This window comes from Microtus pennsylvanicus, chromosome 12, assembly GCF_037038515.1.
Source record: "Microtus pennsylvanicus isolate mMicPen1 chromosome 12, mMicPen1.hap1, whole genome shotgun sequence".
NCBI lineage: Eukaryota > Metazoa > Chordata > Mammalia > Rodentia > Cricetidae > Microtus > Microtus pennsylvanicus.
The window spans coordinates 89,357,856-89,382,784 of record NC_134590.1 but is presented as its reverse complement, the minus strand read 5'-3'; the positions used below and the strand labels follow the sequence as shown (position 1 = coordinate 89,382,784).

The 24,929-nt window shown below is 38.3% G+C and overlaps 1 protein-coding gene across 1 annotated transcript in view; it reads left to right on the top strand.

Annotated features, from left to right (window-relative positions):
- The window catches only part of Psme4 (proteasome activator subunit 4), a 113,599-nt gene that overhangs the window by 12,909 nt on the left and 75,761 nt on the right, over positions 1–24,929 (top strand). Inside the window, exons 2-5 of the mRNA XM_075942510.1 lie at positions 8,463–8,603; positions 9,485–9,601; positions 22,345–22,389; positions 24,238–24,387. Coding sequence (XP_075798625.1) covers positions 8,463–8,603; positions 9,485–9,601; positions 22,345–22,389; positions 24,238–24,387 — 453 coding nt within the window. The remainder of the gene's footprint in view (positions 1–8,462; positions 8,604–9,484; positions 9,602–22,344; positions 22,390–24,237; positions 24,388–24,929) is intronic.

Genomic DNA, 24,929 nt, shown 5'->3' with positions numbered 1-24,929 from the left:
CCTGGGCCCAAGAGGGTTGAAATGGTAATAAAAAGCTGAGAGGGGATTCAGGCAATGGGGCATTCATCAGAAGTATCCCGTTAGTTAGCCCAGCAAACAGATAGGGGCAGTTACATCATCTACTGGTTCACATCAGCTATCAGCAAGTCCAGAGCTTAAGCCATTTGGAGCATTTTGTAGTCCACAGCTGATTCCTTGATGGTGTCTGTCAGCCTAGTGGGAATCTGATGAGATAGATGAGACTATAAACAGAAGTTAAAGGTTTAGGAATTTAAAGGAAAATTTTTTTTTTTTTTTTTTTTGGTTTTTCGAGACAGGGTTTCTCTGTGGCTTTGGAGCCTGTCCTGGAACTAGCTCTGTAGACCAGGCTGGTCTCGAACTCACAGAGATCCGCCTATCTCTGCCTCCCGAGTTTTTTTTTTAAATTTGGAACTTTCAGGCCCATAGTCGTAGTAATTGGGGGAGGGGAGGAGTCCCAAGACCAGGAGAGAGATCTCACCTCCAGTAATAGGCATGTTAGGGGAAACTCAGACTATACTTTTCTGCAGTCCCTTGGGCCTGTAGAGGTGTATCCAAATCTTAAGGCCCTAGACTCCCTGAAGCTTATGTAAATTTTTAGTTTACAAAAAGAGATAAAAGTTCTAGGTATATTCGAGACCAGCCTGGTCTACAGAGCTAGTTCCAGGACAGGCTCCAAAGCCACAGAGAAACCTTGTCTCGAAAAACCAAAAAAAAAAAAAAAAAAAGAAAGAAAGAAAAAAAAAGTTCTAGGTATATAAGCATTACCACTGTTTGTTATCTATACTAAAAGCCATGTTGTAGGGAAAGCAGCCAATAGCTGTAATAGACTCACACCTTTGAGTCATAGTAAACGCTATGGATTTGGGTTAAAAAGCATGAACGTATTTTTCCTTTGTTCAGAGAGCTGGATATATAGATTGGAAAGAGGTATTTTTAGCCTGATAAAAGCACCTTTAAGATTATATGCTGAAAGCAACCAAAAAATTCTTTTTAATTTTGAGCTTGTGAATGAATAGTAAGTAGTTAGTGTTCTAGGGCAGCTCATCAGAACTTCATGATCCATGTTAAAACTCTTAACTTTTGAAATCTTAGTTAACAGTAGCATAGAAGGCAGGAAAAAAATCTCAAACATTTTCCATTTTTCACATATATTAAAGCACTTTCTTACCTTTACAGCTGCATTTACACATCTTAAATCATCATGTTAGACCCTCAGACCTTTCCACATCTTAGAACTCTGAGACCCTCAGACCTTTCCACATCTTAGAACTCTGAAGACCCTCAGACCTTTCCACATCTTAGAACTCTGAGACCCTCAGACCTTTCCACATCTTAGAACACTGAGACCCTCAGACCTTTCCACATCTTAGAACTCTGAGACCCTCAGACCTTTCCACATCTTAGAACTCTGAGACCCTCAGACCTTTCCACATCTTAGAACTCTGAGACCCTCAGACCTTTCCACATCTTAGAACTCTGAGACCCTCAGACCTTTCCACATCTTAGAACACTGAGACCCTCAGACCTTTCCACATCTTAGAACTCTGAGACCCTCAGACCTTTCCACATCTTAAAACTCTGAGACCCTCAGACCTTTCCACATCTTAGAACTCTGAGACCCTCAGACCTTTCCACATCTTAGAACTCTGAGACCCTCAGACCTTTCCACATCTTAGAACTCTGAGACACTCAGACCTTTCCACATCTTAGAACTCTGAGACACTCAGACCTTTCCACATCTTAGAACTCTGAGACCCTCAGACCTTTCCACATCTTAGAACACTGAGACCCTCAGACCTTTCCACATCTTAGAACTCTGAGACACTCAGAACGTGCATAGACTTTACACCTTCTTTCATTTCCAGAGACATGAGTACTTACTTCTGAGAACAATCTTTGCAGAACAAGTTCTTTTGAATAAAGGAACAGCAAGTTACATCTGAAATCAGTTTATCCTATAATATGAAGCCTTTTAGCAAGACAAACCTGTTTGCCTTTCTTGGCAGGAGAACTAGTAGCTCCAGAAAAAGCAAGGCTTGATTTTTGCATATGAAATGAACTAACAAGGTAGATACAGAAAGAGCTAGTTGCCTGCTGCTGTTAAACTGACTAAACTAAAGTTAGCCTAGCTGTCAATGCCATCAGAAATCAGAGAAGAATAAATTATAGTAGGCAGTAACAAATGGTCTATGTATGTATCAATTTAAATGATAGAGACTTACCCATAGCCTAGATGGTTATTCCCATGGTGTCAGTTGCTTTATTGAGACAGAAATCACTGGGCAGCATTAGTCTTAGAATGGCAGGTCCAGAAAACTAAGAGACTTTTCTGTGTTGGAGGGACTTGGGGTACTGACCTTACTTCTCCAGTGTCCTGCTTATCCGCCGTTTGGTAGGGTCCTGGCAGTGGGTGAGGCATTGGGGCATTTATGCCCAGTGTTTAGCATTACCACAATCCAGGTGGAGTGCTTGGTGCCCCATCTGTGTTCAGTGGAGACCTTGCTGTCACTGCTAGGAGCTGGGGTCTTTGGATAGTAAACTTTTTCCATTAAACATTTTAATTGCTATATGCAAAAGTTCTCTTGACCAGTTTGAGGACCATTATCTATTAAGTATATATGAGCTAATCAAACTTTGCTGGTTTTTAGTTATTTGCGGGAAAACATATATAGGAGGCTAAATAAAGCTTATTCCTCTAAATACATTTGAACTTAGCACGACAATAAGCATAGTTCTGAAAATTAGAGGATTTTAATCATTTATAAGGTGACTTAATAACTTGCAAATTTTAATTACTTTAACAGTTTACAATAAGTTAGTTTTTTTTTATAAGGTTAGGATTTTATATCTTTATCCCTGTTAGGTTTAACCATTAAAAAAAATAACCATTTCTGAACTGAGCCTTTTTAAGTATCAAAGTAAAACTTTTAATCATAAATAACAGTCCATGGGAGATTGTCAACTTTACTTTCCTGGTCTTTTCATACTGCACTATTACAGAATATAACAAGTTTCTTATATGACTCAGTTTATCAAAATAGCTAAAGCTTAACAAAATCAGCAAAGACAAGGAGGGTAGGCATACATTCTTCAGCCTGAGTAGACCTTAGGTATGGCTAGACATTCTTAATGCTGGTGGTTCTCAGGCTTTCTAATGCTTTGCTCCTTCAACACGGTTTCCTATGTTTTGGTGACTTCCAACCTTAACACCATTCTTTTTGCTATTTCACAACTGCAGTATGCTGCGTTAGGAATCACAGTGCAAACATCCAACCCCCAAGGGTTGTGACCCATAGATTGAGAACCATTGCTCCAAGCTCTTTCCCACATTTTTTTTTGAGGGGGGGGGGGGCGTGGAGGGGTTGGTTTTTTTTGAGACAGGGTTTCTCTGTGTAGCTCTGAAGTCTATCCTGGAACTTGCTCTGTAGATCAGTCTGGCCTCAAACTCAGAGATCCACCTGCCTCTGCCTCCTGAGTGCTGGAAGATGTGAGCCACCACTGCCTGGCTTACCAGACTGCTTTTGCAAGAACATTTAGGTCATTGTCTTGTTGCATCATAAGTTTTCCCTGTTTTTGGTGTTTAGTGTTTGGTGTTCATAGTTGTAGCCCTAACTCTTTAGCCTTTTATTTATTTTTAATATCATATGTTAATAATATAAAATATTTTATGAACTTAAAAATGTCCCATAGCCTTAAATTTAAATATTTTAAAAGCCGTTCCTTTAAAAATAACCAGTTTTTCTAATTTTCTGTAAAACTCCAAAATTTCCTCTTAAGTTTAAAATCTCTCAATCATATGCTTCTGCAATATTTTTACTTCAAGAAAGAAAAAAAAAACCCAGAAAAACAGAGCACAACCAAACTCCCACAGTGCCAACAATTCAATGTTCATTGTCTAGGATTCACTTACAATACTTGGGTCAGCTCTCTGGCCTCACCCTCGACAATGTATATAGCCTGTCTTCTAGACCCCAACTGGCTCCATTTCATTGTGACTGGTGTTTCTGGTGACTATCACATACATGGCATGATCATCTCCAAAACTGCTAGGGTCCTTCTCTTGGGCTCTCCTTAGGAACTCCAGCACTGCTGCACAATGGCAAGTCTTAGTTGGTCTATATGTCTTCTTTAAAGCCGTTACCACTTGGGTGACTCTTATATTACAAAATTTGGCTGCCAGTGCAAGCTATGTGCCTGTATATGAATGCATGAAGATACAGTTTAAATACATTACTAAATAAGAATTGTTTTTAAATCCTATCTTTCATAAACCTTGTTTTCAGGACAGGAAATAACCTAATCCAAAACATCCTTGAGACTTGTTTTCCCCTCCTTGTTTGTCTTATACTATATGGTCACCTTGGTTCAAGATGATGATGAAGTCATGTGACATTCATTCTCTCTAACCCTTAGCAAAGATGGCTGTCAGCCATGTGGCTGCCTCCATAGCAGCTAAGATGGAGGCAAGCCACATGTTACTTATATGCCAAAATTGTGTCATGCCGCATGGTTCCTTTAAGATTACCGATGCATAGATTTTTAATTATTAACCCTATGTTAGCCATCTTAAGTTAACTTTTTTTCACATACTTTACATATTTTTAACCATACCCAATTAACTTACAAATCTTGAGAAACAGAACAGAAAGTTTACATAATAGTCTTTTTTTTTTAAAGCTATTCTGCTTACTCTCTTTCCCCTGTCACAGAATCAGATATATTACCTGACACAGGATATAGAGGAAACTTTTAAATCTGCTTGGTCTACAAAAGGGAGAACAATAACCCAACTCTAGAGCCAGCTTTTCAATAACGTAAAATAACAACTCTGTTATCCACACCCAAAAGACATTTGAATCCTGCTAACCCTGAATCCATTGACCAGAAAGCTCATAGATAAATTCTGAGTACTTGCTATCAAATCAGCATGGCAAGTGGTGTTAGCTGTGGTGGCTGGTGGCTGGTGGCTTCCAGTGGCAACACAAAACACAAAGTTTATATGCTCAAGTCAGTAACAAAACATGGGGTGTCCACCGTATATATTCATGCATTTAATTTATCAATCTAGGCTCCCATGTTTGCAGCAAAACTTATAGACACACCAGAAAACACAGACCCATGCACACATGTAAAACACAGACAGACAACCAGAACCAGGCAGTGAATGGCATCTTACATCTTGCACTAGATGGTAGAGTTTTTGGGGTCCTGTTGAGCCCCCTCCACATCCCAGGTTTGGATCCTACAAGACAGAACCAGCCTATTTCTCACCAGCCCTCTGTAGATGCAGGGTAGTTTGTCAGAGAACAATAATACCACTTACCAGGACAGGGACATGGGGATTAGAAGAGTTAGTAAAAGGCATGAAATCGTGAGTAAAAATAATAAAGCAGAAAACATAGGATAGTATTGAGAGGGAGTTCCGGTGAATAAGAGATTCACCTGCATTTAATTTTCCATACGCTTTTATACCCCAACACTAGAGGGGGAAGAAAACAAAAGACTGCTTTAATACGGTACAAAGGACAACTAGAACAGTTATTCAACGCAGTGCCTCGAGACATCAAGTCATTAGCATTCTGTTGTTGAGGCAGTGAACCCACCCTGGACCAAGTCCTGAAGGAAGCTACTCCCAAGGTCAAACCTCCTCTTTCAAAAGAAGGAGCAGAAGAATCCTTGAATTTCCTGACCCTTGTGTGTTGGGGGTTGGATCTGCCTCTATGGGCCAGCCTAATGTCAAAAGGACCAAGTCACCACACCCTAGGTCAGGATGTTTAGCTCTGGTTGTTGTCAACAATTTTGAGCAACCTCAAACTCTCTGACCTTCAGACAAGGTGGAAATAGGCTCACTTTTTTTTTTTTTGGCCTCCATAGCAGTTAATTCCAGAAAACCAAAGGCATGCTTCAGAGCCCTAGAACCTCTCAAAATACATGCTTCCTGAGGCAGCCCCCGCTCCTGGAGTTCTGGAGTGAAAGTCTAACTTTCTCTGGGGCATCCAGAAAATGATGATTTCACCCGATGAGAATAGGACCACTACTATAATTTTGAGTCAAATTTGAAGCAAGCTTTAACTAAATACTGGCCGAGATGATAGACTCTGGCCAGGCTCATTCCCAGAAAATGGCCGTGAGCTACGTTGTTCAGGTGCTTATAAAGGCAAACCCATAAGGCTATGTGCATCCTACCTTCATCCAATTGGGGGCAGGCATATATCCTGATGTACTTCTGTTTACTTGTGATCAAGAACGTCTGGAGCTGCTGGGTGGACCAAACTTGTTTAGGGAAGTGGAAACACGTGACTTATGTTAATCCCAAAGATGACCCAAATTATCATGACCAAGTTAATTAAAGCAAGCAATTAATTAAAGCAAGATTTTTTTATTTGTTTACACATGCTGCCTTCCCCAAGGTGGGGTTTGAGAAGTTAAGTACTGGATATGAGGAAGACAAGGCTTTTACAGCTCAGGGGTAGGGGGTTTCCAAATGGGGAATTTATTTGGGGGGGCAAAATAGGCAGCGTTACAGTAGCAGGACATAAGCGTAACAAGGTAGTCCCTCCTGAACCTTCCAAGACGGTCATAGCAACAAAGGTAGGGCTACAGGATGGGTACAAACAGTTTTTTAAAACAGTGGCATGATTGCGGCTCCTGGAACAGGAAGTACAGGACTATGTGTAGTTAAGGTTACAGATTGGGCTTAGTGCAGTCCTTGGGAAACAGGTTTAATCATAAGCAGGAATGAGCCTAGTTTGTCTTGCCATAAGAGATGTCTTTGAAGATTGAGGCAGGCTGGTTCTTCAGTTATCTTATATGTACAATAACCTCCAGCATCTCAGGGAGTGTTTTTGTCCTTGGGTAAGGCGCTTACATGTGAGAGGCATTTTTGTTTTGTGGATTAAACTTAAAACATAACTTTGGTTCTCACAATGGGTCTCTATGAGTTTGAGACCACTCTGATGTACATGCTGAGTGTTAGGCCAGGTAGGTGTATATAGTGAGACTCTGCCTAAAAGAGAGAACAAGAGACATGAACACTCTTTTTACTTTTAAGCTTGCTTATCTACAGAAGTTTTGATAATATGATTTTTCTAAGTTAAAGTTGAGCATGTATTTCGAGATGAACTATTAGCTTTTTTTTTTTTTCTCAAGACAGGGTTTCTCTGTAGCTTGGAGCCTGTCCTGGAACTAGCTCTTGTAGAGCAGGCTGGCCTTGAACTCACAAAGATCCGCCTGCCTCTGCCTCCCGAGTACTGGGATTAAAGGTATGTGCCACCACCGCCCAGCCTTATTTTTTATTTTTATTTTTGGAGAGTGGGTGTCACTATGCAGCCTTTGCTTGTTTGGAGCTCACTATGTTAACCAGACTGTATGTGGGCTTTTGATATTGCTTCTGCCATTTTCTGCTAGGATTATGGGGGTTCCACAAATGTAGGGTCTGGTGGTATAGCTTAGTGGTAGAATGTGTCAGGCCTTAAATTCAATCCCAGTGTTGGGAATGTGATCCTATAAGACAACAGTGTTCTAATTTGGCTTTATTATTAAATACTTGATTTGTGTCGACTAAAGTATAGAATAATTCTTTTGTGTAAATTTAAAATGCTTAGTAGTATTTAAAATTAAGGTCCATCACATTCATGATTGGCTTTTTTCCCCCCTTTTAAAGCCATGCATCCTAATTTACCTTCCTAACACTGCAGGCAGGAGTTATTTTGTGGCAGGGTCTCTCATGTAATCCAGGCTGTTCTTTTTTTTTTTTAATTTATTTATTTATTAAAGATTCTGCCTCCTCCCCGCCACTGCCTCCCATCCCCCCCCCCATCAAGTCCCCCTCCCTCATCAGCTTAAAGAGTAATCAGGGTTCCCTTAACTGTGGAAAGTCCAAGGACCACCCACCTCCATCCTGGTCTAGTAAGGTGAGCATCCAAACTGCCTAGGCTGTTCTTGAATCCCTCCTCAAGTGCTGGTGTAGACTTGCGCCACCATACCTGACCCCTTTGACCTTTAGTATTTAAGTGACTAGTGAAGGTACGGTAACTATTTGTACGTTTTAGATCTTTGCAAGGTTTTCATCTCGCATGTCTCAAACTCTGTGCCAGTTAAATAACAAGCCCTTGTCCCCTCTTCCCTAACAGTTGTCAGCTACCGTTCTGTTTTCTGTCTTGAGTTTGACTGCTGAAGCACATGGATGGAACTGTGATTCTGGGCTTTCTGCGACCGGCTTATTTCAGGCGATTTATCTATGTTGTAGCTTATTACAGGATTTCCTCTTTAAATTTTTACATTTATTTACTATTTTTGTAGGCTGAGCATATAGTATGTCTTTTTTCATTTATCACTCCATTAAGCATCAGCTTGCTCCCATAGCCCGGTTAGTAGAGATAATGTAGTAAGGAATATGAGTGCCTGTACCTGCTTTTAAAGGCTTTGTTTCTCTTTTGTAGGTATATCCGACTTTATGGGAGAAAATTTAGCAAAGAAGATCATGTTCTTTTTATTAAGTTATTGTACGAGCTGGTATCAATTCCAAAACTTGAAATCAGCATGATGCAGGGCTTTGCCCGCCTCTTGATCAACTTATTAAAGTAAGTCTACTTTCTGTAATTTCTGGTGAGATTTTTTGTTTAACATTTTAATAGATAAGACTCAATTTTGGGAAATGAGCAGAACAGTTATCAAAAGTTTAATTGGCATTGATTTAAACATTTATTTTCTCTGTGAAACTTTGTTTTGTTTTGGTTTGGTTTTTTTGAGACAGGGTTTCTCTGTAGCTTTGGGGCCTGTCCTGGAACTAGCTCTTGTAGACCAGGCTGGCCTCGAACCCACAAAGATCCGCCTGCCTCTGCCTCCCGAGTGCTGGGATTAAAGCCCGCTGTGAAACTTTTAATTGTACATGCTCAACTATAGATGCTTAGATTGTTTTATTTATGATAATTATTTGCTCCATGGGTTATAAACTATCCTTTTCCACATAAAGGTTAGAAACGTTAAATACCACACACATGGTAAAGCAAAGCATGAAATTTGGAAGCTGGAGAGATAAATCAGTGGTGGATAAGAGTATTTGCTGCTCTTGCAAAGGACCTGGTTTGTTTCCCAGCATCCACATGACAGCTCACAGCCATCTGTAACTCCAGTTCCAGGAGGATCCCATACCTTCGTCCCTCTTTGAGAGTATGCATGTGATATACATACACACATGCAGGCAAAACAGTCATACACAATAAAATATTTTAAAAGAATTTTAGGAAAAAGTATGAAATTCATCTACAGTAGCAGTGGTTTAAATGCTTTCTTTAATAGGCACTGCTTGGTGGTGAGGAACACCGAGTTCTTCCTTCGTGCTTATTCTAACAGTGAGTGGTGGTGGCCAGAAACAGGCTGTTCTCTCTGTGTAGTGCATTCAGTAACCATGCACCTGAATAAATGACTTCATATATTTACATTTATTTTCTTTTTTAATAAGGAAAAAGGAACTTCTCTCAAGAGATGATTTAGAGTTACCTTGGAGACCGCTTTATGATATAGTGGAAAAAATATTATATTCTAAGACAGAGCACCTGGGATTAAATTCATTTCCTAAGTAAGTATTTCTGCTAAAATACTTCTTTGGGGCCACTTGGGGCTAGTAGGGGATTGAACACAATGGAGGAAAATGGGTTATTTTAAATAAGCAAGCAAATACTTTTTTTTTTGTTTTTTCTCTTCTTTTTTTTTTTTAATGTTTTTTTGAGACGAGGTCTTTCTGCATAGCCTTGGCTATTCTGGAACCCACTGTATATGTAGACCAAGTTGACTTTGAATTCACCAAGATTTACCTATCTCTGCCTCCCAAGTCTGGGGATTAAAGGTGTGCACCACTGCCGGGTGCAAATACATATTTTAATGTTCTCATTTCTACATAACTTGACTTTGAAACAACTGAATCTGTATCTCTTCCTCAGTGCTTTTCCACCAAGATGTCTCTAATGGTTGACATCACCATACTTCTGATTATTCTCTTGTTATTAGATGTAATGACTTATCTGCTATTCTGGTTTTTTTCTTCTTAAAAAGTTGCTTATTTTCATTATGCATGTTTGTGTGTGATTGTATGGGTTTATGTGTACTACATGTGTTCAGCAGCCTTTGGAGGCCAGAAAAGGGCATTGAAACTGGAGCTACAGGTTATTGGAAGCCTCCTTGTTGGCTCCAGGATTGAACTGGGTCTTCTGCCAGAGCTGTAAGGGCTCTTTTAACCACTTGAGCTATCTCTTAACAGCCTCCCCCACAACCTGGCTTTTTGTATTTCAATTCATTAAGTAAAGTAAGTGCTTTAAGATGAGGAGCCTTTCATATTCCACAGGGCATTCACTATAAACAAGTAAAGGAATATCAGGTGGTCTTCTCACCCCCACAACAAAACAGTGTGCATGGTTGGCCTGCTCAGCCTCCCAAGTGCTGAGTTTACTGGCTTGTCCCACACGCCTTTACTTGTCCCACACGCCTTTACTTGTTTCACATGCTTTACTAATTGACTGTATTTTGGACATAAACTATCCAAATGCCAGGCCTTAGTTTTTTTCATTTCCTAGTAATGTTTAGAACTATAGCTGTCTTGCTGATTACCGGTTCCTTGTATATATACCATGACTCTTCAAGACCCGATTTTTAAGAATCTTGTATTTATTTTGAATGTGCAAAGTTTATACTATGATCATTTGCCTCTTTGTACTAATTAGCGTTCTCAAACTTGACTGTTCTCTATCATTTGTGTTGACAGGGTTTGTCTACTTGTGACCACTTTTATTCCTAATGTTTTAATATTCACAGGCTTTGCAAATTTGGCTTAAACTGTTTTAGATAGTTTTAGCAATTAAAAATTTATTATTATTGTTGTTGTTGTTGTTGTTGTTGTTTTGGGTCTTTTGAGACAAAGTTTCTTTGTGTAGCCTTGGCTGTCCTAGAACTAGCTCTGTATACTGGACTAGGCTTGAACTCAGAGATTCGTCCGCCTCTGCCTCCTGAGTGCTGAGATTAAAGGCGTGTCTGGCCTGGCCAGATACCACCACCTGACCTAAAGGTTAATTTTTAAAGGCTCTTTGTTAGGTAGCTAGTCTGGATTCAGATTTCTTTGTAGCCCAGGCTAGCCTTGGCCTTGTAATTCTTTGGCCTTAGCTTCCAGGTTCTGGGATTGTAGGCATAAGTATCCCACTTGGCTTGTTCTTTAGATTTTGTTAGCAGTTTCCTGTTACAATCTAGAATGATTTGTCATTCTTATGTACGGATTTCCTGAAGAACATTGTTTTATGTGTTTAACTTTTTTCTTTTATAAATTAAAATTTTAAAGGCTTACTTGTATGATTTCTTTCACTGTCTTAGACATGTTGAGAGTGCCTTGAATCTAAGGCTTTTCTTTGGTCAACAGTCTGAACTTCTTGCCTGTGACTGCTAATGGCAGACTCTTTAGAAGCTTTTTACATTAGTGGTGAAGAGAGGTGAAAATGACTCCAGGCAATGGTGAACTTAAGTCTTAGTTGGATTTGGGGCAAGTGGTGCAGGTAGTGTTAGGATCATTCTGTTCTTGGTCTCATGTTAAAATAAGGGAAACTTCCAGCCACAGACAGACTGAAGTTCATCATGAGTGAATGGAATGGTACTGTGTACAAACAGGCTTTTAAAAAGCCCTTGTTAAGACAGCTTTCTGTGAAAGCGTTTTCAAGATGCCTTTTTGAGTGTTACTTCTGTGGGAGGTATGTCATGGAGTGGGTGAACGGAGCCTTCCACAAGCAACTTGAGGAATTTTTGACTAACGTTACTGTTTGATAGACTTCTGTGACCTGTTCCTTGTGTTCAGGTCAGTTATCTTTCTGAAATTCTGCTCTGAAAGTTGTTGGTAGGTGAATGGTGGGAGAAAGAGTTTTTTCAACGATATCTTGCCTTTCCTTGTGCCATTTCTTGGTGCTTTGTAAACAGATGTCTTGCTTCCTGCCTGGGCAGGTGTACCTGAGCAGAAGAAGCCACTTCTTTTAAAGTCATAAGATGGTCAATTGTGAGTGCCAATGACTTCTTTTTATATACAACTATTTGCCTAGAGATTTTATGCTAGTATTGTGGAAACCCTCCTCTTTTAAAGTTCCACCAGTGACTTTTTTTTTTAAACTTTTAGGTTTGTATCTATCTATGTATGTTCATTATGTGTATACCTGGTGTCCACAACACTCAGAAGAGAATGTCAGATTACTTAGAGTTATGATGGTTTGAGCCACCATGTGAGTGCTGGAAGTCAAGCCTGGGTCCTTGGGAGAGCAACAAGTGCTCCAAATCTCTGAGCCATCTCTTCGGCCCAGACAGTGGCTATTGTTTTAAAGAGATGGTTACTCTACTGAACTCATTGTTCAGTGGTGAAGAACATGCCTAGCATGCCTGAGGTAATGGTTAATATCAGCGTCTCTAAACTGTAATAGACTGAGAACTTTATGCTGGTTTTTGTAATTAACTATACCAAAATTATATTTGCCAATAATATTAAGGATGAAAGTATAGTTTGGTGTTGAGTGTGTGCTTAGCACTTGCCAAGGCTCTAGGCTTAATCTCTAGCACTAAGCACTACATGCATTCTCTATACTCAGTGACAGAAAATAAATATAAACTGTACTTCTGAGCAGACCACCTGACTAGTGGATAAAGGTACTTGGTGAGCTATGCTAGCCCAGTGACTGGAGTTTAGTTTCTTAAACTTGTCTAAATTCTTGTCTAATTCTAATTTCTTAAACCTTGTCTAGAGATGGAGGAGTGAACTGACCCCATAGAATTGTCTCCAACTCCATATCATGCACACATCCACAATAATAATAACTTTAAAAAATAATTAAGATATAAATACCATTTTAACCTTAAAAGAAAAATAGTTATTATAAAACGAGTTTCAAACATGCGAGTGTCATAACAAAATATATGATACTTATATTTTGTATCTATTTAATATGATTTTGTTTGGATTTTAAAAAGAAAAGACCAAATATTTTATGCAAGACTGGAAAGCTGGCACAATACTTGAGATCGTTGGCTGCTCCTACAGAAGACCTGAGTTTAATTCTCACCACTCACATGGCAGTTCACAATCTCTTATATCTGGCTCCAAGGAATCTGACACCTTCTTCTGGCTTCTTCATACACTGAACACACATGTATTTACACGCACGCAGGTAAAACACTCATAAAATAAAAATAAGTCAGTCTGTAAAACTGGGCATGGTTTATACTCTTAATCCCAGCACTTGGGAGTCAGAGGCAGGCAGATCCCTTGAGTGACAGGCCCACAGAGTGAGTTAGTTCCAGGAAAGCTGAGCTACTCTATCTCGGAAAACAAAAACAAAATAAAAATAAAGAAATGTAAACAAAGAAACCTTGACATTAAATAAATATTGGGGCTTAGATAAAGAATACTATAGCAGACATTACATAAAAGCAAAGGGTGACTAGGGAAAAGGAATATGTAGAGCTACAAAGACTGTTCAGTAGGGTTCTGGGGATAGTGTCTGGCAGTCAGTAATGCCTAGCTAGGTGTGGCAGACAGATCTCTGTGAGTTCCAGGTAGTCAGGGCTACATAGTGAAATCCTGCCTCACCAATAGCAAGAAAAAAAAGTCATCCATGTCTTGTCTAGTGTTGTCTTTTCAAGGTAGGATCTCAGAGTCACTCTGAAACCAAGACTGCTAGCCTTGACCTCTAGATTATTTGTCCCCATTCTTCTCATGCTGGTTTGTGTGTAATTTCTGTGTTGATGTGTTAGAAGAATGCCAGTAATATAAAGCTTGTGTGCTATAGTGTGTGTGAGAGAGAGTTGCTGGAAACTGAACCTTGTGCCTTGTACCTGCTAGTCATGTGCTCTTATCAGCTAAACATCCTCAGCCTGTCTTGATTCCATGTCTCTACCAGTTGCCGTTATAATGATTTGATTATAAAACTATTAAAATAAACTGAATGTGATCATTCATGCATCTAATTCCCACACTCAAGAGGCTTGCCATGAGTTTGAGGCCATCTTTTCATCAGTAAGATGAAAGCCATATGAGGATACAAATCAAAAACCTGTCTTTAAAAACAACAAAACATTGTAAGACTTTCACATGTTTCTCACTGGATGTTCAGATTGAAAAAGAAATCAGTTGCTTCAAGCATATTTGTTTTTCCTCAGTGTTGGGATTATAGGAGTACCTAGCTTCTTACATTTGTTGTTGTTATCTTGGGGTAGTCCACAAATTGTTGGGTATTTTATATTCCTATCTTTTGACCACTAAAGATGTTTAGGTTCTCCTCAATTATTTACCTTAAAAGTGCCCTATGGTGTGCTGGAGAAATGGCTCAGGGATGAAGAGCGCATGTTGTTCTTTGCAGAGAATCCAGCTTTGGTTCCCTGGTTCCCAGTGTCCATGTTGGGCCACTCACAGTGACCTGTAACCCCATACCTAGCAGTCTTTTGCTTCAGTTAATCATGCCTTCTTTTTTCCTGATTTTGATTATGTAAGAACAGATTTTCTAGGTTGTGGTTGGAGGCTGCTTGTTTCTTGGCCACCAGAAATAATCACACAGGAAACTATATTATTTAAATTACTGCTTGACCAATCACTTAAGTGTATTGCTAGCTAGCTCTTATATCTTTGGTTAACCCATTCCTAATATTTTATATTTTACTGTGAGGGTCATGGCCTACGGGTAAGTTCCACCTGGCAGCTCGCATCTTTCCCCTCTGATGGCTCCATGACATCTCTTTGACTCTGCCTACTCTCTGTATATATCTTTTCCAGCCTTTTAAGCCATTGGCTGAAAGTAGCTTCTTTATTCATTAACTAATAAAAGCAGCACATATACAGAAGGACTTCCCACACAACTAGACCACGAGCCTTCTTCCTGGATCAGGTTTTCTTTTCACTTAATATGCCCTTCCATGTTCCCAGGGCTCTGAGATAAAGTTTCAAAGGTGTTTTGTGAAGTTTTAAATTTTTTGGTGTTTTTTTTAAAAACATATTTCTATCCATACTAGGTTTATTAGGTAGTGTTTTTATAAGCAGCAGTTTTTCTCCATATATGCTGCAGGCTAAAATTGATGCTCATTTTAAATGGGTGAACTATATTGAGCCTATGACCCAGAGTGATTGACACATAGGGTTGTGTGTCTGCACTTTCAGGGAATACATTGTAAAGTGTGCCATTGCTTTGTTACTTTGTTTCTCTTCAGGAAATTCAGTTTTGAAAAGCTGGGTATATGGTACACAGCTTTTATCCCAGCACTGGGGAGGTAGCTGTCTCTAAAACAAAGGAATAATATAATTTTTAAATTCAGTTTTGAAATACTTTGTTCTTTAGGTTTTGGGCCTCCTCCCAAGCTTCCCTTGAGTTGAAAAGACTATTGTTCTTGGTTTTTGAGCAGAAATGCTAGAGAAACCAGCAAGTGCTTAAAGTGGTCATTGGACCTCCTCTTTCTTCCCTGCACGTCTGTGTCTGAATTTCTAAGAGGGGACAGTTTTCACAGCTATTACTTTTGTGTTCAACATTGTTTTGGCACACTGATGCAGCAAGCTGTGCTTTAAATTTTTATAGTCAAGAGATAAAGTTGTTATTTTTTTTACAAGCATTTTATTTAACACCCTTTAACGTAGAAGGAGCCATTTTATTTATTGACTTGCTTCCTTAGAATTGATTGTATCTTGACACATTTAAAACAGTTTTGTCATTTGACAGTCTGTTCTCATACTATTTTTAGAAGACTTTATAATCAGAAATGCTTCATTTGTTAACCGTTTGTCTTTCAGCTGTGTGCCCTGTGTGTTTGTCCTTATGGAAGCCACGGCTTAGATTGCCATGTGCTTCATTCTATTTTAAAAGCTGGTCCCGTTTAGAGCAAAGATAATCAACATTTTCTCCTTTCTCTTCCTTACTTCCCTTCCATCTCAGACTTCCAAGTACTGAGATTGTTGACAATTAGAAGAGGTTTTGTTGTTGTTTTAATTGTTTTGTTTGTTTATTTTATGACAAGGATCTATGTTGTCCTGTCTGGTGAGGAACTCACTATGTAAAACATACTGGCTTTGAACTCAGAGATTTGCTTGCCTCTGCCTCTTGTGTACTGGGACTAAAGGAGTGCATTTCCTCGCCTGTCCTGGTAGAGTTTTTAATTTAGTAGAAAATGCAAACTTGTGAAGGAGGTAAGTATTTGTAAGGCTGACATTAGCAACATGATAACTTGTATACTGTTTACTTAAGAAAGAAACACACAGATCTTTTTGGTTATGGTTTATTTTATAAAACAATGTTCTTTATACTCTGAGTGGCATATTGTAAGTTAAAAATAAAGAGTGTAATATAGGTTATTTTTGCTAATAAGATGTAAGAATTATACATTTGTGAGCTTTTATCATTGGACAGGGACAGTTGACATTTAAGTTCCTGTGTACACATTTGTTTATCCCCCCTCCCCACACACATCCCCTTTGTATACATGAGATAGTTAGAGAACAGCTTGTGAGAGGCATCAGCCTTGGAAGCCTGCACTTTACTTGCTAAGCCATCCTGCTAGCCCTAATTTAGGTTTTTTTTTTCTCGGTGGATTTTTAGTTATTTCTTATTTATTATTTTGTGTGTACCAGTGTTTTGCCTGCATGAATGTCTGGCCAGCACTTGCAGGCAGTACTGGCAGAGGCCAGAAGAGCACAGCAGATTCCCTGGATCTGGAGTTATACATGGCTGTGAACCTCCTTTCATCAAGAGTAGTTTTGGGAAAGAGTGGGTCTGTAGCTCAGTGATAGAGCACTTGTCTCATGCTCAAGGTTCTGGGTGTAACTTTAAAAATAACTAGCTTGGGTCTAAATAACTCAATTATTTGTAAATTATGTTTTAAATTTTGTATTTTTTATATAGTTTATTTTACTTTGATAATTTTATATACTATACAATGTTTGGGTTTTTTTAAATGTATAATTTGTTTTTATTTTATGTTCATTGGTGTTTTACCCACATGCCTGTCGGGGTGAGGGTGTCAGAAACTCTGAAACTGGTGTTTGTGGCCATGTGGTTTTCTGGAAGCTCAGCCAGTACCCTTTCAGCCAGTACTCTTAACGGATGACCATCTCTGGCCCCTGATTTTTTTTTTTTTTGAGACAGGGTCTTACTTATATATCCTTGGCTAGCTTGGAGCTCTCTGTCTAGACCAGGTTGGCCTCTTAACTCATAGAGGTCTACCTTTCTTTACCTCCTGAGTATTGGAATTAAAGGCCTGCACCGTCACTGGGCCCTATACATAAAGAGTTGTTTATTAGATTCAGCCTCAATCCTCCTTCTTGACTTCCTTCCCATGTCACCTTCCAACTTAATGTCTTCTTTAAAGGCAATTTTAAGTATTTTTCCTTTATATTTTATTTTAAGGCTACCATGCAGCGGTATGTTTTTCATAGTAACACGCCTCTAGGAAAATTTCGTTATTTTCCTTTTTTGGGAGGTGATAGGATCTTGCTGTGTAGGCCAGGCAAGACTCCAGTACTCCTGCCACCACACCTGGCCTGGTACTTGTTTTCAATGATCTGTGTACCGCTGTCCCTCTCCCATTTGTGGTTGTTAGTGATGGAGCCAGGGCTTTGTACTTGATAGGCAAGTGTTGTACCACTGAGGTGTACCCTGACCTGGCTTTCTGTATTGATTCATCACAGTTATTTGTTTCTTGTTCTCTTTGCTTTTGGTTTTTGAGACAGATCTTACTATATAGCCCAGACTGGCCTCAAACTCATAGTCTCCTGCCTCTGCTTCCCCAGGGCTGGAATCACAGTGTGTGTCACCACACTTGGCTTACAGAGGGCCATTTGAATTAGTACTCTCATGGTTAACATCACTTTTATGTCTTTTATTCTTCTCTTTCCCCATTCACTACATAAAAATAACACATTCTAGACTCTGGATTTTCTTACTGCTCATGAATGATTGGACCCAAAATTTGATAAATAATGAAATGATAAAAGTAATTTCCCTGTCACTTAAGTCATTTTCACAGTTATTTAATCAACAAACACTGATTATTAACATGGTATTTGCAGTGATTTCTAAAATACTTACTTGAGGAAGATTGTATTTACTTTTAAACTATTCTACCTTTATTCAAGAATTAGAGAATAAGTAATTGAATTTTGTTAATGTTCTTTATAATATTTCTCTCAAAAGTTGTGTTTTTGCTATAGGGATTTTTCAAAAAACAAATATAACCAATCTTTTTAGAGCAATTAAAAGAATTCACAGGTTGGAGAGATGATTCCACAGTTAAGAGAACATGCTATTTTTCCAGAGGACCCAAGTTAGGTTTCTAGCACCCATGTCAGGCAACTCACAACTGCCTATAACTCAAGCTCTAGGGGATCTGATACCCTCTTCAGACCTCTATGGGTACCCTCTCTCCCATATTTAAAAATAGTTCAAATTCTTCAAGATTTGAAGTAATTAAACTAATTTTACCTGAGAAGGAAGTCTAATTACAGTAACATTTTATTTTTAGAGAAATACTTTTATGAAAACTTTTAATGAAAAATTAGTGCTGGGGGCTGGAGAGATGGCTCAGCGGTTAAGAGCATTGCCTGCTCTTCCAAAGGTCCTGAGTTCAATTCCCAGCAACCACATGGTGGCTCACAACCATCTGTAATAGGGTCTGGTGCTCTCTTCTGGCCTTCAGACATACACACAGAAAGAATATTGTATACATAATAAATAAATATTTTAAAAAAAAATTAGTGCTGACATTGCTTCAATGATGATATGATGATGATGGTATATTGTAATTATTTATATCTGATAAAATAATCTGAATGGCTGTAAAAAAGTGACTAATGACTATCTGTATGACTGAACATTGTTAGATTTTGAAAGATGGGTGATGGAAAAATGCTTGACTAAGAGTGGGTTTTTTTAGATTTAGAAAAAAAAGATAACATTGGCTTCTACATGAAGAAATAGGTACTTGTTTAGGAGTTTAAGGAGGTAACGGTAGGACTGCCATTGTTGTTGTTTCCCAGTCCACATGTGAAGAAAGCAAACAGAACTACCTGACAAGAACATTTAGTTCTGTTGAGGCTATGAGTACTTCTGGGCTTTTTCTTACTTTGAATATATATGTGTTTTGGGGGTTTAAGAGTTAATCTTGTGGCTGAAGAGGTGATTCAGTGATTAAGAGCACCATGTCCACTTCCAGAGGACATGGGTTTGAATCCCAATACCTACATGGTGACTTAGAATCATCTGTATGAAGCTCCAGCCCCAAAGGATCCTATACTCTTTTGATCTCCATGGGCACCAGGCATGCAGTGATACAGAGCCATGCAGGCAGACAGTACACATATACATAAAGTAGTTAATTCTTTAAAAGTTAAAAAAAATAAAAAGTAATCTTATCTTTTTTTATTATTTATTTATTATGCATACAATATTCTGTTGTGTGTATGCCTGCAGGCCAGAAGAGGGCACCAGACCTCTTTACAGATAGTTGTGAGGCACCATGTGGTTGCTAGGAATTGAACTCAGGACCTTTGGAAGAGCAGGCAATGCTCTTAACCGCTGAGCCATCTCTCCAGCCCCCAAAAGTAATCTTATCTTGATAGCAAAAAAACCTCTATGATTTTGAAGTTCACGTTTTAGTAATTAGAAGCAGGAGCTGTTGAACTTCCTGGTACAGTTAGAGTATAATTAGTGTCATCATGAGGAAATTGGATGTAGAAAGGAAAATTCACGTGGGACTTAAACAGGACCAAAAGCTTAAGATTCACTTTTTGTATGGTTAAAGAGAAATTTCTCGTTTTGCTGTGATGGCCTGAATCATAAATTCATGGCTGATAGGCAGAATTGTTGTTGAAGCAAAATGAGAACAATTTTTTATTTCTATGAAATTAAAAGTATAATGATTTTTGCAAAGTATGAATTAATAATTGTTATTTTCTGTGGTGCCTAGTAAATAATTCTGAGCTACCTAACAGCTTTCAGTATATTATCTCAGCTAATTTTTATGATAGCTTTATGAAAGGGTAGGTATTATTTGTCAAAATGGAAAGTACTAACCTGTAATATTACACTCCTAGAAACAGTGGAGTTGGTATTCAAATTTAGATTGGTCTGACCCTTAGGCTCAAATCAAAGCACTGTGTACTCCATGGCCTTATTTTTTAAGTGAACATAGAATTTCTAAGAGGAAATGGGATGTGAGATACCTCATCGAAAGCTTTTAGTCACTCCGTAGATCCCTTTAAAAAATTAGCAGTTTGAGTTATCAGTCTAGTATTATAAATTTCCAATAATTGGAAAGTATGTAGTGATTAGTCAATCCCGCTAAAAAAATTAGTAAGCTGTGGTGTAGTAGCATCTAGCCTTAACCTTTTATTTTATTTTTAAACAGAAACATTGTTCCCTTCATCTTGAGAGATTACAGGAGTCACAAAAGGTCACTATACAGATATCACAGGTTAGAGAGATTGTACCCTTTTCTGAATAAAGAGCATAAATTCCATGGTGCAGGCCTTATGTGGAAGAGGGGGTTGGAATTGACTTTATATGAATGAGATCACACTCTACAACCCTCTACCCTATAGCAAGTTACAGAAGTAGGTGTTATCATTAACTTCCGTGTCTGTTCCAAGAATGAAGGCAACACTTAGCTGTGCAGTCTCTAATGACTTGTTTTTTGGAATAGTTTGTGATGTTAGGATAGTTTCTTGGTGTAGGAAATTATTTAGGAGAAACAGCAGGTTTTATGTACCATTTAAATCTAAAACCAGTTGCCACCAAGCTAGTAAAATCAATGGAAAGTTAATGTGAGCACAGACATTAGGAAGTGGTAGGGTCATGTATCTTTTCCTTTTCCTTAGAATTCACCTTTAAAGTATGATCTTTAACTGGGCGGCTTTCTAAACCTACATGTTGATTGTATAATTTGTTACTAACTGGTTTTTCAATCCAAACTGAAAGAAGATCCCAGATATGTGCTGTTTGTTTCCCAGAGGAAAAGCATTTATTGAGTTTTGTAAGCAAATAGACAGAAGGTTAAGCATCTCTGCACGTTTGAACAGCCTTATTAGAAGCACATTGGGTATCCTGCAGTAACTAGAGAAAAGTGTATCCCCAACTCCCTCTTTTTTCACTAGACAAACATAGATTCCCCAATAAACTTTCCTAATTGTGTGAGAGAGAAAAGAGCTGTTCTCTGGGGATCAGAACAGTGCTTCCTGATGTAGCCCCTGTTTTCTGGCTGGCATAAAGGTCACCTTTGAGTACTTTCTGATTTCCCCCTCCCCCTAGGAGTTTGAAAGTAAAAGATAATGTTTACAGCGGTTAGTTAGTAACAAGATTGCAGTTCTCCTTCTAGGCTGAAGTTACGTAATGTATTAGGTGCTTATGCAGAGCTTGTTTTATTCTGTTCCTTGGCATCTCTTTGTAGTTTAGTTCTTAAGTTTTCAGAGAAATTGGTCAGACCGCTGAACTTGAATTTCAGAAGAGTTAATGATAAAATGGCTGAAACCTTAATACCCCGTCCTATCCTTGAATATTGGGCATTTTTCTGGTTTTATTAGTGTTTACCATACTGTAAGTAGTCAAAGATATGTTTTAAATTTTAGTTCATGGTACCCCTTTGTTTTGTTTGCATTTGACCAGTTTTAACTGTGGTCTAGTTGATATCTTAAACATTCTATACTGGTCATGTATTTAAACCAATATCCATGGCCTTTTCATTGACATTCATGTGAGGTTTTCATTTTGCTCACCTAATTTTCAGTGGCTGTTCAAACAGATGGTGGTTAGTGATAATTTTACTAGCAGTAAAATGCATTGGAGGGTTAAAGAACTTTTTAAAGTTGTTGACAAGAGTTATACCGGTTGTTGGTAAAAGCACAATATATATCATTATATTCCAATTTATATTTGATGTAAAATCACTATAATAGAAATAACTATTTAGAATTTACAGTCATCAGGGTTACTTTGTGTATGTTAAATATGGCCGTTGTTATCCACTTTGTAAACTGAAAGGGGTTTGTCCTTTTTCCAGCATAGAGTTTGTAAAAAAAAAAAAAAAGAGCAAAATGAGGGCAGAGGAAAAATCAGCTTAAGAAATCTAGGTAGATTATCCCTTTAATTCTATCTATAACAAAGAGAAGGTTTAATTATTACATGTAAACAGATATTTGAATGTGTGTGTGTGTGTGTGTGTGTGTGTGTATATATATATAAATATATATATATATATGTATCTTTGAGGTATGGGTTGTAGAATTAGCTGTGTTTAAATACTCCAGTGTAATTTATCACATGGCTTTTTCTCCTCCAGTTCTGTAGAAAATGTTCTCAAAACACTCGTGAAAAGCTGCCGACCGTAAGTAGCTCTCAGTTTATAAAGCCTCTTGTTTACCTGTGGGCCTTTCCTCATCTTTAGTGTACTTTGAAGAGGAAGTTAAAGGTATAAATAGTTTCTGATATTGTAGTGCTAGTCATTGAACACAACGCAGTGTTCCCAGATCCTGATTGAAGTTTTACTTCTTTTTTAAAAAGTTAATTTATTAATATTTTGTGTGTGTGCACGCGCGTGTGTGGTATATGCACTGTGGCACATGTGTAGAGGCCAGAGGACGATGTTATGGAATCTGTATTTTTCCTTCCATCTTTACCTGGGTCCTAGGGATTGAAGTCAGGTGATCAGGTTTGCATGGCAAGTACCTGCTTAGTCATTTCATTGACCTTTAAGTTTTTAATTAGTATTACTTTGCTAAGAACTGACTCTGAAAAATTAGGAAGGGGAATTTGATATAAAGGCCCTTGAAGGCAGAGCATAGTTCAGTGATGGGTGGTTTTGTTTTAAACTGCATCTGTTACATTAGTACCTGGTACAAATTACTTGGTGAACTCAATAGAAGTGTTATTAGAAATGTAATTTTGGACTGGAGAGATGGCTCAGCTGTTAAGAGCACTGGCTGCTCCTCCAGAGGACCCGAGTTCAATTCCCAGCACTCAACTATCTGTAACTTTGTTCCAGGGAATCTGATGCCCTTGTACAGACATACCTGCAGGCAAAACACTGAAGTACATAAGATAAAAATAAACGAATAATTTTTAAAAATATTTTTAAAATGCAATTTTATTTTTTATATAAAATAAAGTGCTTTTTAATTTAACAAAGCATTATGAAAATATAATAGGTTATTAATATGCTGTATAGGTCAAATCTATAAGTTGACTTCTTTGGGAAGAATACAAATTTGTCAGATATAGTACTTCATACCTCATGTTGATTGATAGATGTATTGATTGATTGAGAGGTTGAAACAGGGTTTCAAGTTGCCATGTGGACTTCGAACTACTGGTCATACTACCTCTATCTCCCAGTGCTAGGATTATAAGTATGCACCTCTCCCCAGTTTCTTTATACCATTTCATATGCATTTAGCAATTCACATGTGGCCTCTTTAAATTATTATCTTCACTCTGTGTATGATGTGTGTGTGTGAGAGAGAGGGAGAGAGAGGGGGGGGAGAGGAGAGAGGGAGGGTGGGGGAGGGCTGACTTCAAGTTTTAAGTCTCTAAATCACAAGTATGCTCCTGGCTGTTTTATGGAATTGCAGAACATCAGATTCTGTAGAACCATGTCTTCCCACTTCCCTCTGGTATGAGTAGGGGCACCATATGGTTCCCAGAGATTCATCTAAAATGCCTCAGACATTTCTGGGCTGATGCTTCTGCCTTAATAGTTACTGATTATTTATCCCCTATATAGGCTTGACTTTTACTAAGAATTTTTCAGTTGCTGTTATTTAACAAAAAGAAATCAAAACCACAATCATATTTTCCATGTTGAACTTCATAGGCAACTTAAGGAACAGTTTTTTTTTTTTCAACCTTAGAGCATCTTTCTGGGGGTCCTGCTAGAGGAAAAGAATTTCCTTTCTCCTAAATGTGGTTGAGTATTTACTTATTCTGTCTTCATATACATGTGGTCTTATTGTGGGATATCTTGACATTTCTAGTGTGGCATCTTACAAAGTATATTCTTTTCTCCCACAAGACTCTTCTCTTTTGCTGATGGGAACAAACCTAGGAACTTATGTGTGCGGGGCAAATAGTGCTGATTTTCTAGGCCTCCCCCCCCCCCTTCTGTCAGTCATATATAAGTGTTGTAGAGTTTTACTTTAATTGTCAGGTACATGGAAACCTTTTTTTTTTTTTTAAGATATTTTCCAGCAGATGCAACAGCAGAAATGTTAGAAGAATGGCGGCCTTTAATGTGTCCTTTTGATGTAACAATGCAAAAGGCCATCACTTATTTTGAAATATTTCTTCCTACCTCCCTTCCTCCAGAACTGCATCATAAAGGTTTTAAGTAAGTGTGCATATTTGACATATTTTAGAATACAGCAATACCAAGAACTAGCAAACAGCTAAAAAAAATGTACAACTCATTGATTCTATTTATTACATTCAAGTATAAAGGCTAAAGCAGTTGTGTATATGATTGTAAACAAGGAATGCTTATATGACAAGCCCAATAAAATGATGGTTTTAAGAAATCAGAAGAGGGAAAAGGTGATAATGGAAAAATGTCAGAAAAGGAGAAAGGCAAACAACATAAGGGAGAAAATTGTGACAATTGTTAAGAGTGGACAATAGCCGGGCGGTGGTGGTGCACACCTTTAATCCCAGCACTCTGGAGGCAGAAGCAGGCGGATCTCTGTGAGTTCCCTAGCTACTGAGAAACCCTGTCTTGAGAAAAAAATGGGGGGGAGCGGACAGTAATTAATAATTTGGGACATTTAGTAGATGAGATTACATTGTATATCACAAATAAAGAGGAGAGGGAATACTCAGACAAAAAGCATTCCTTTGTTCCATTAATTTTGAAACTTTCAGTATCATTTTTTTCTA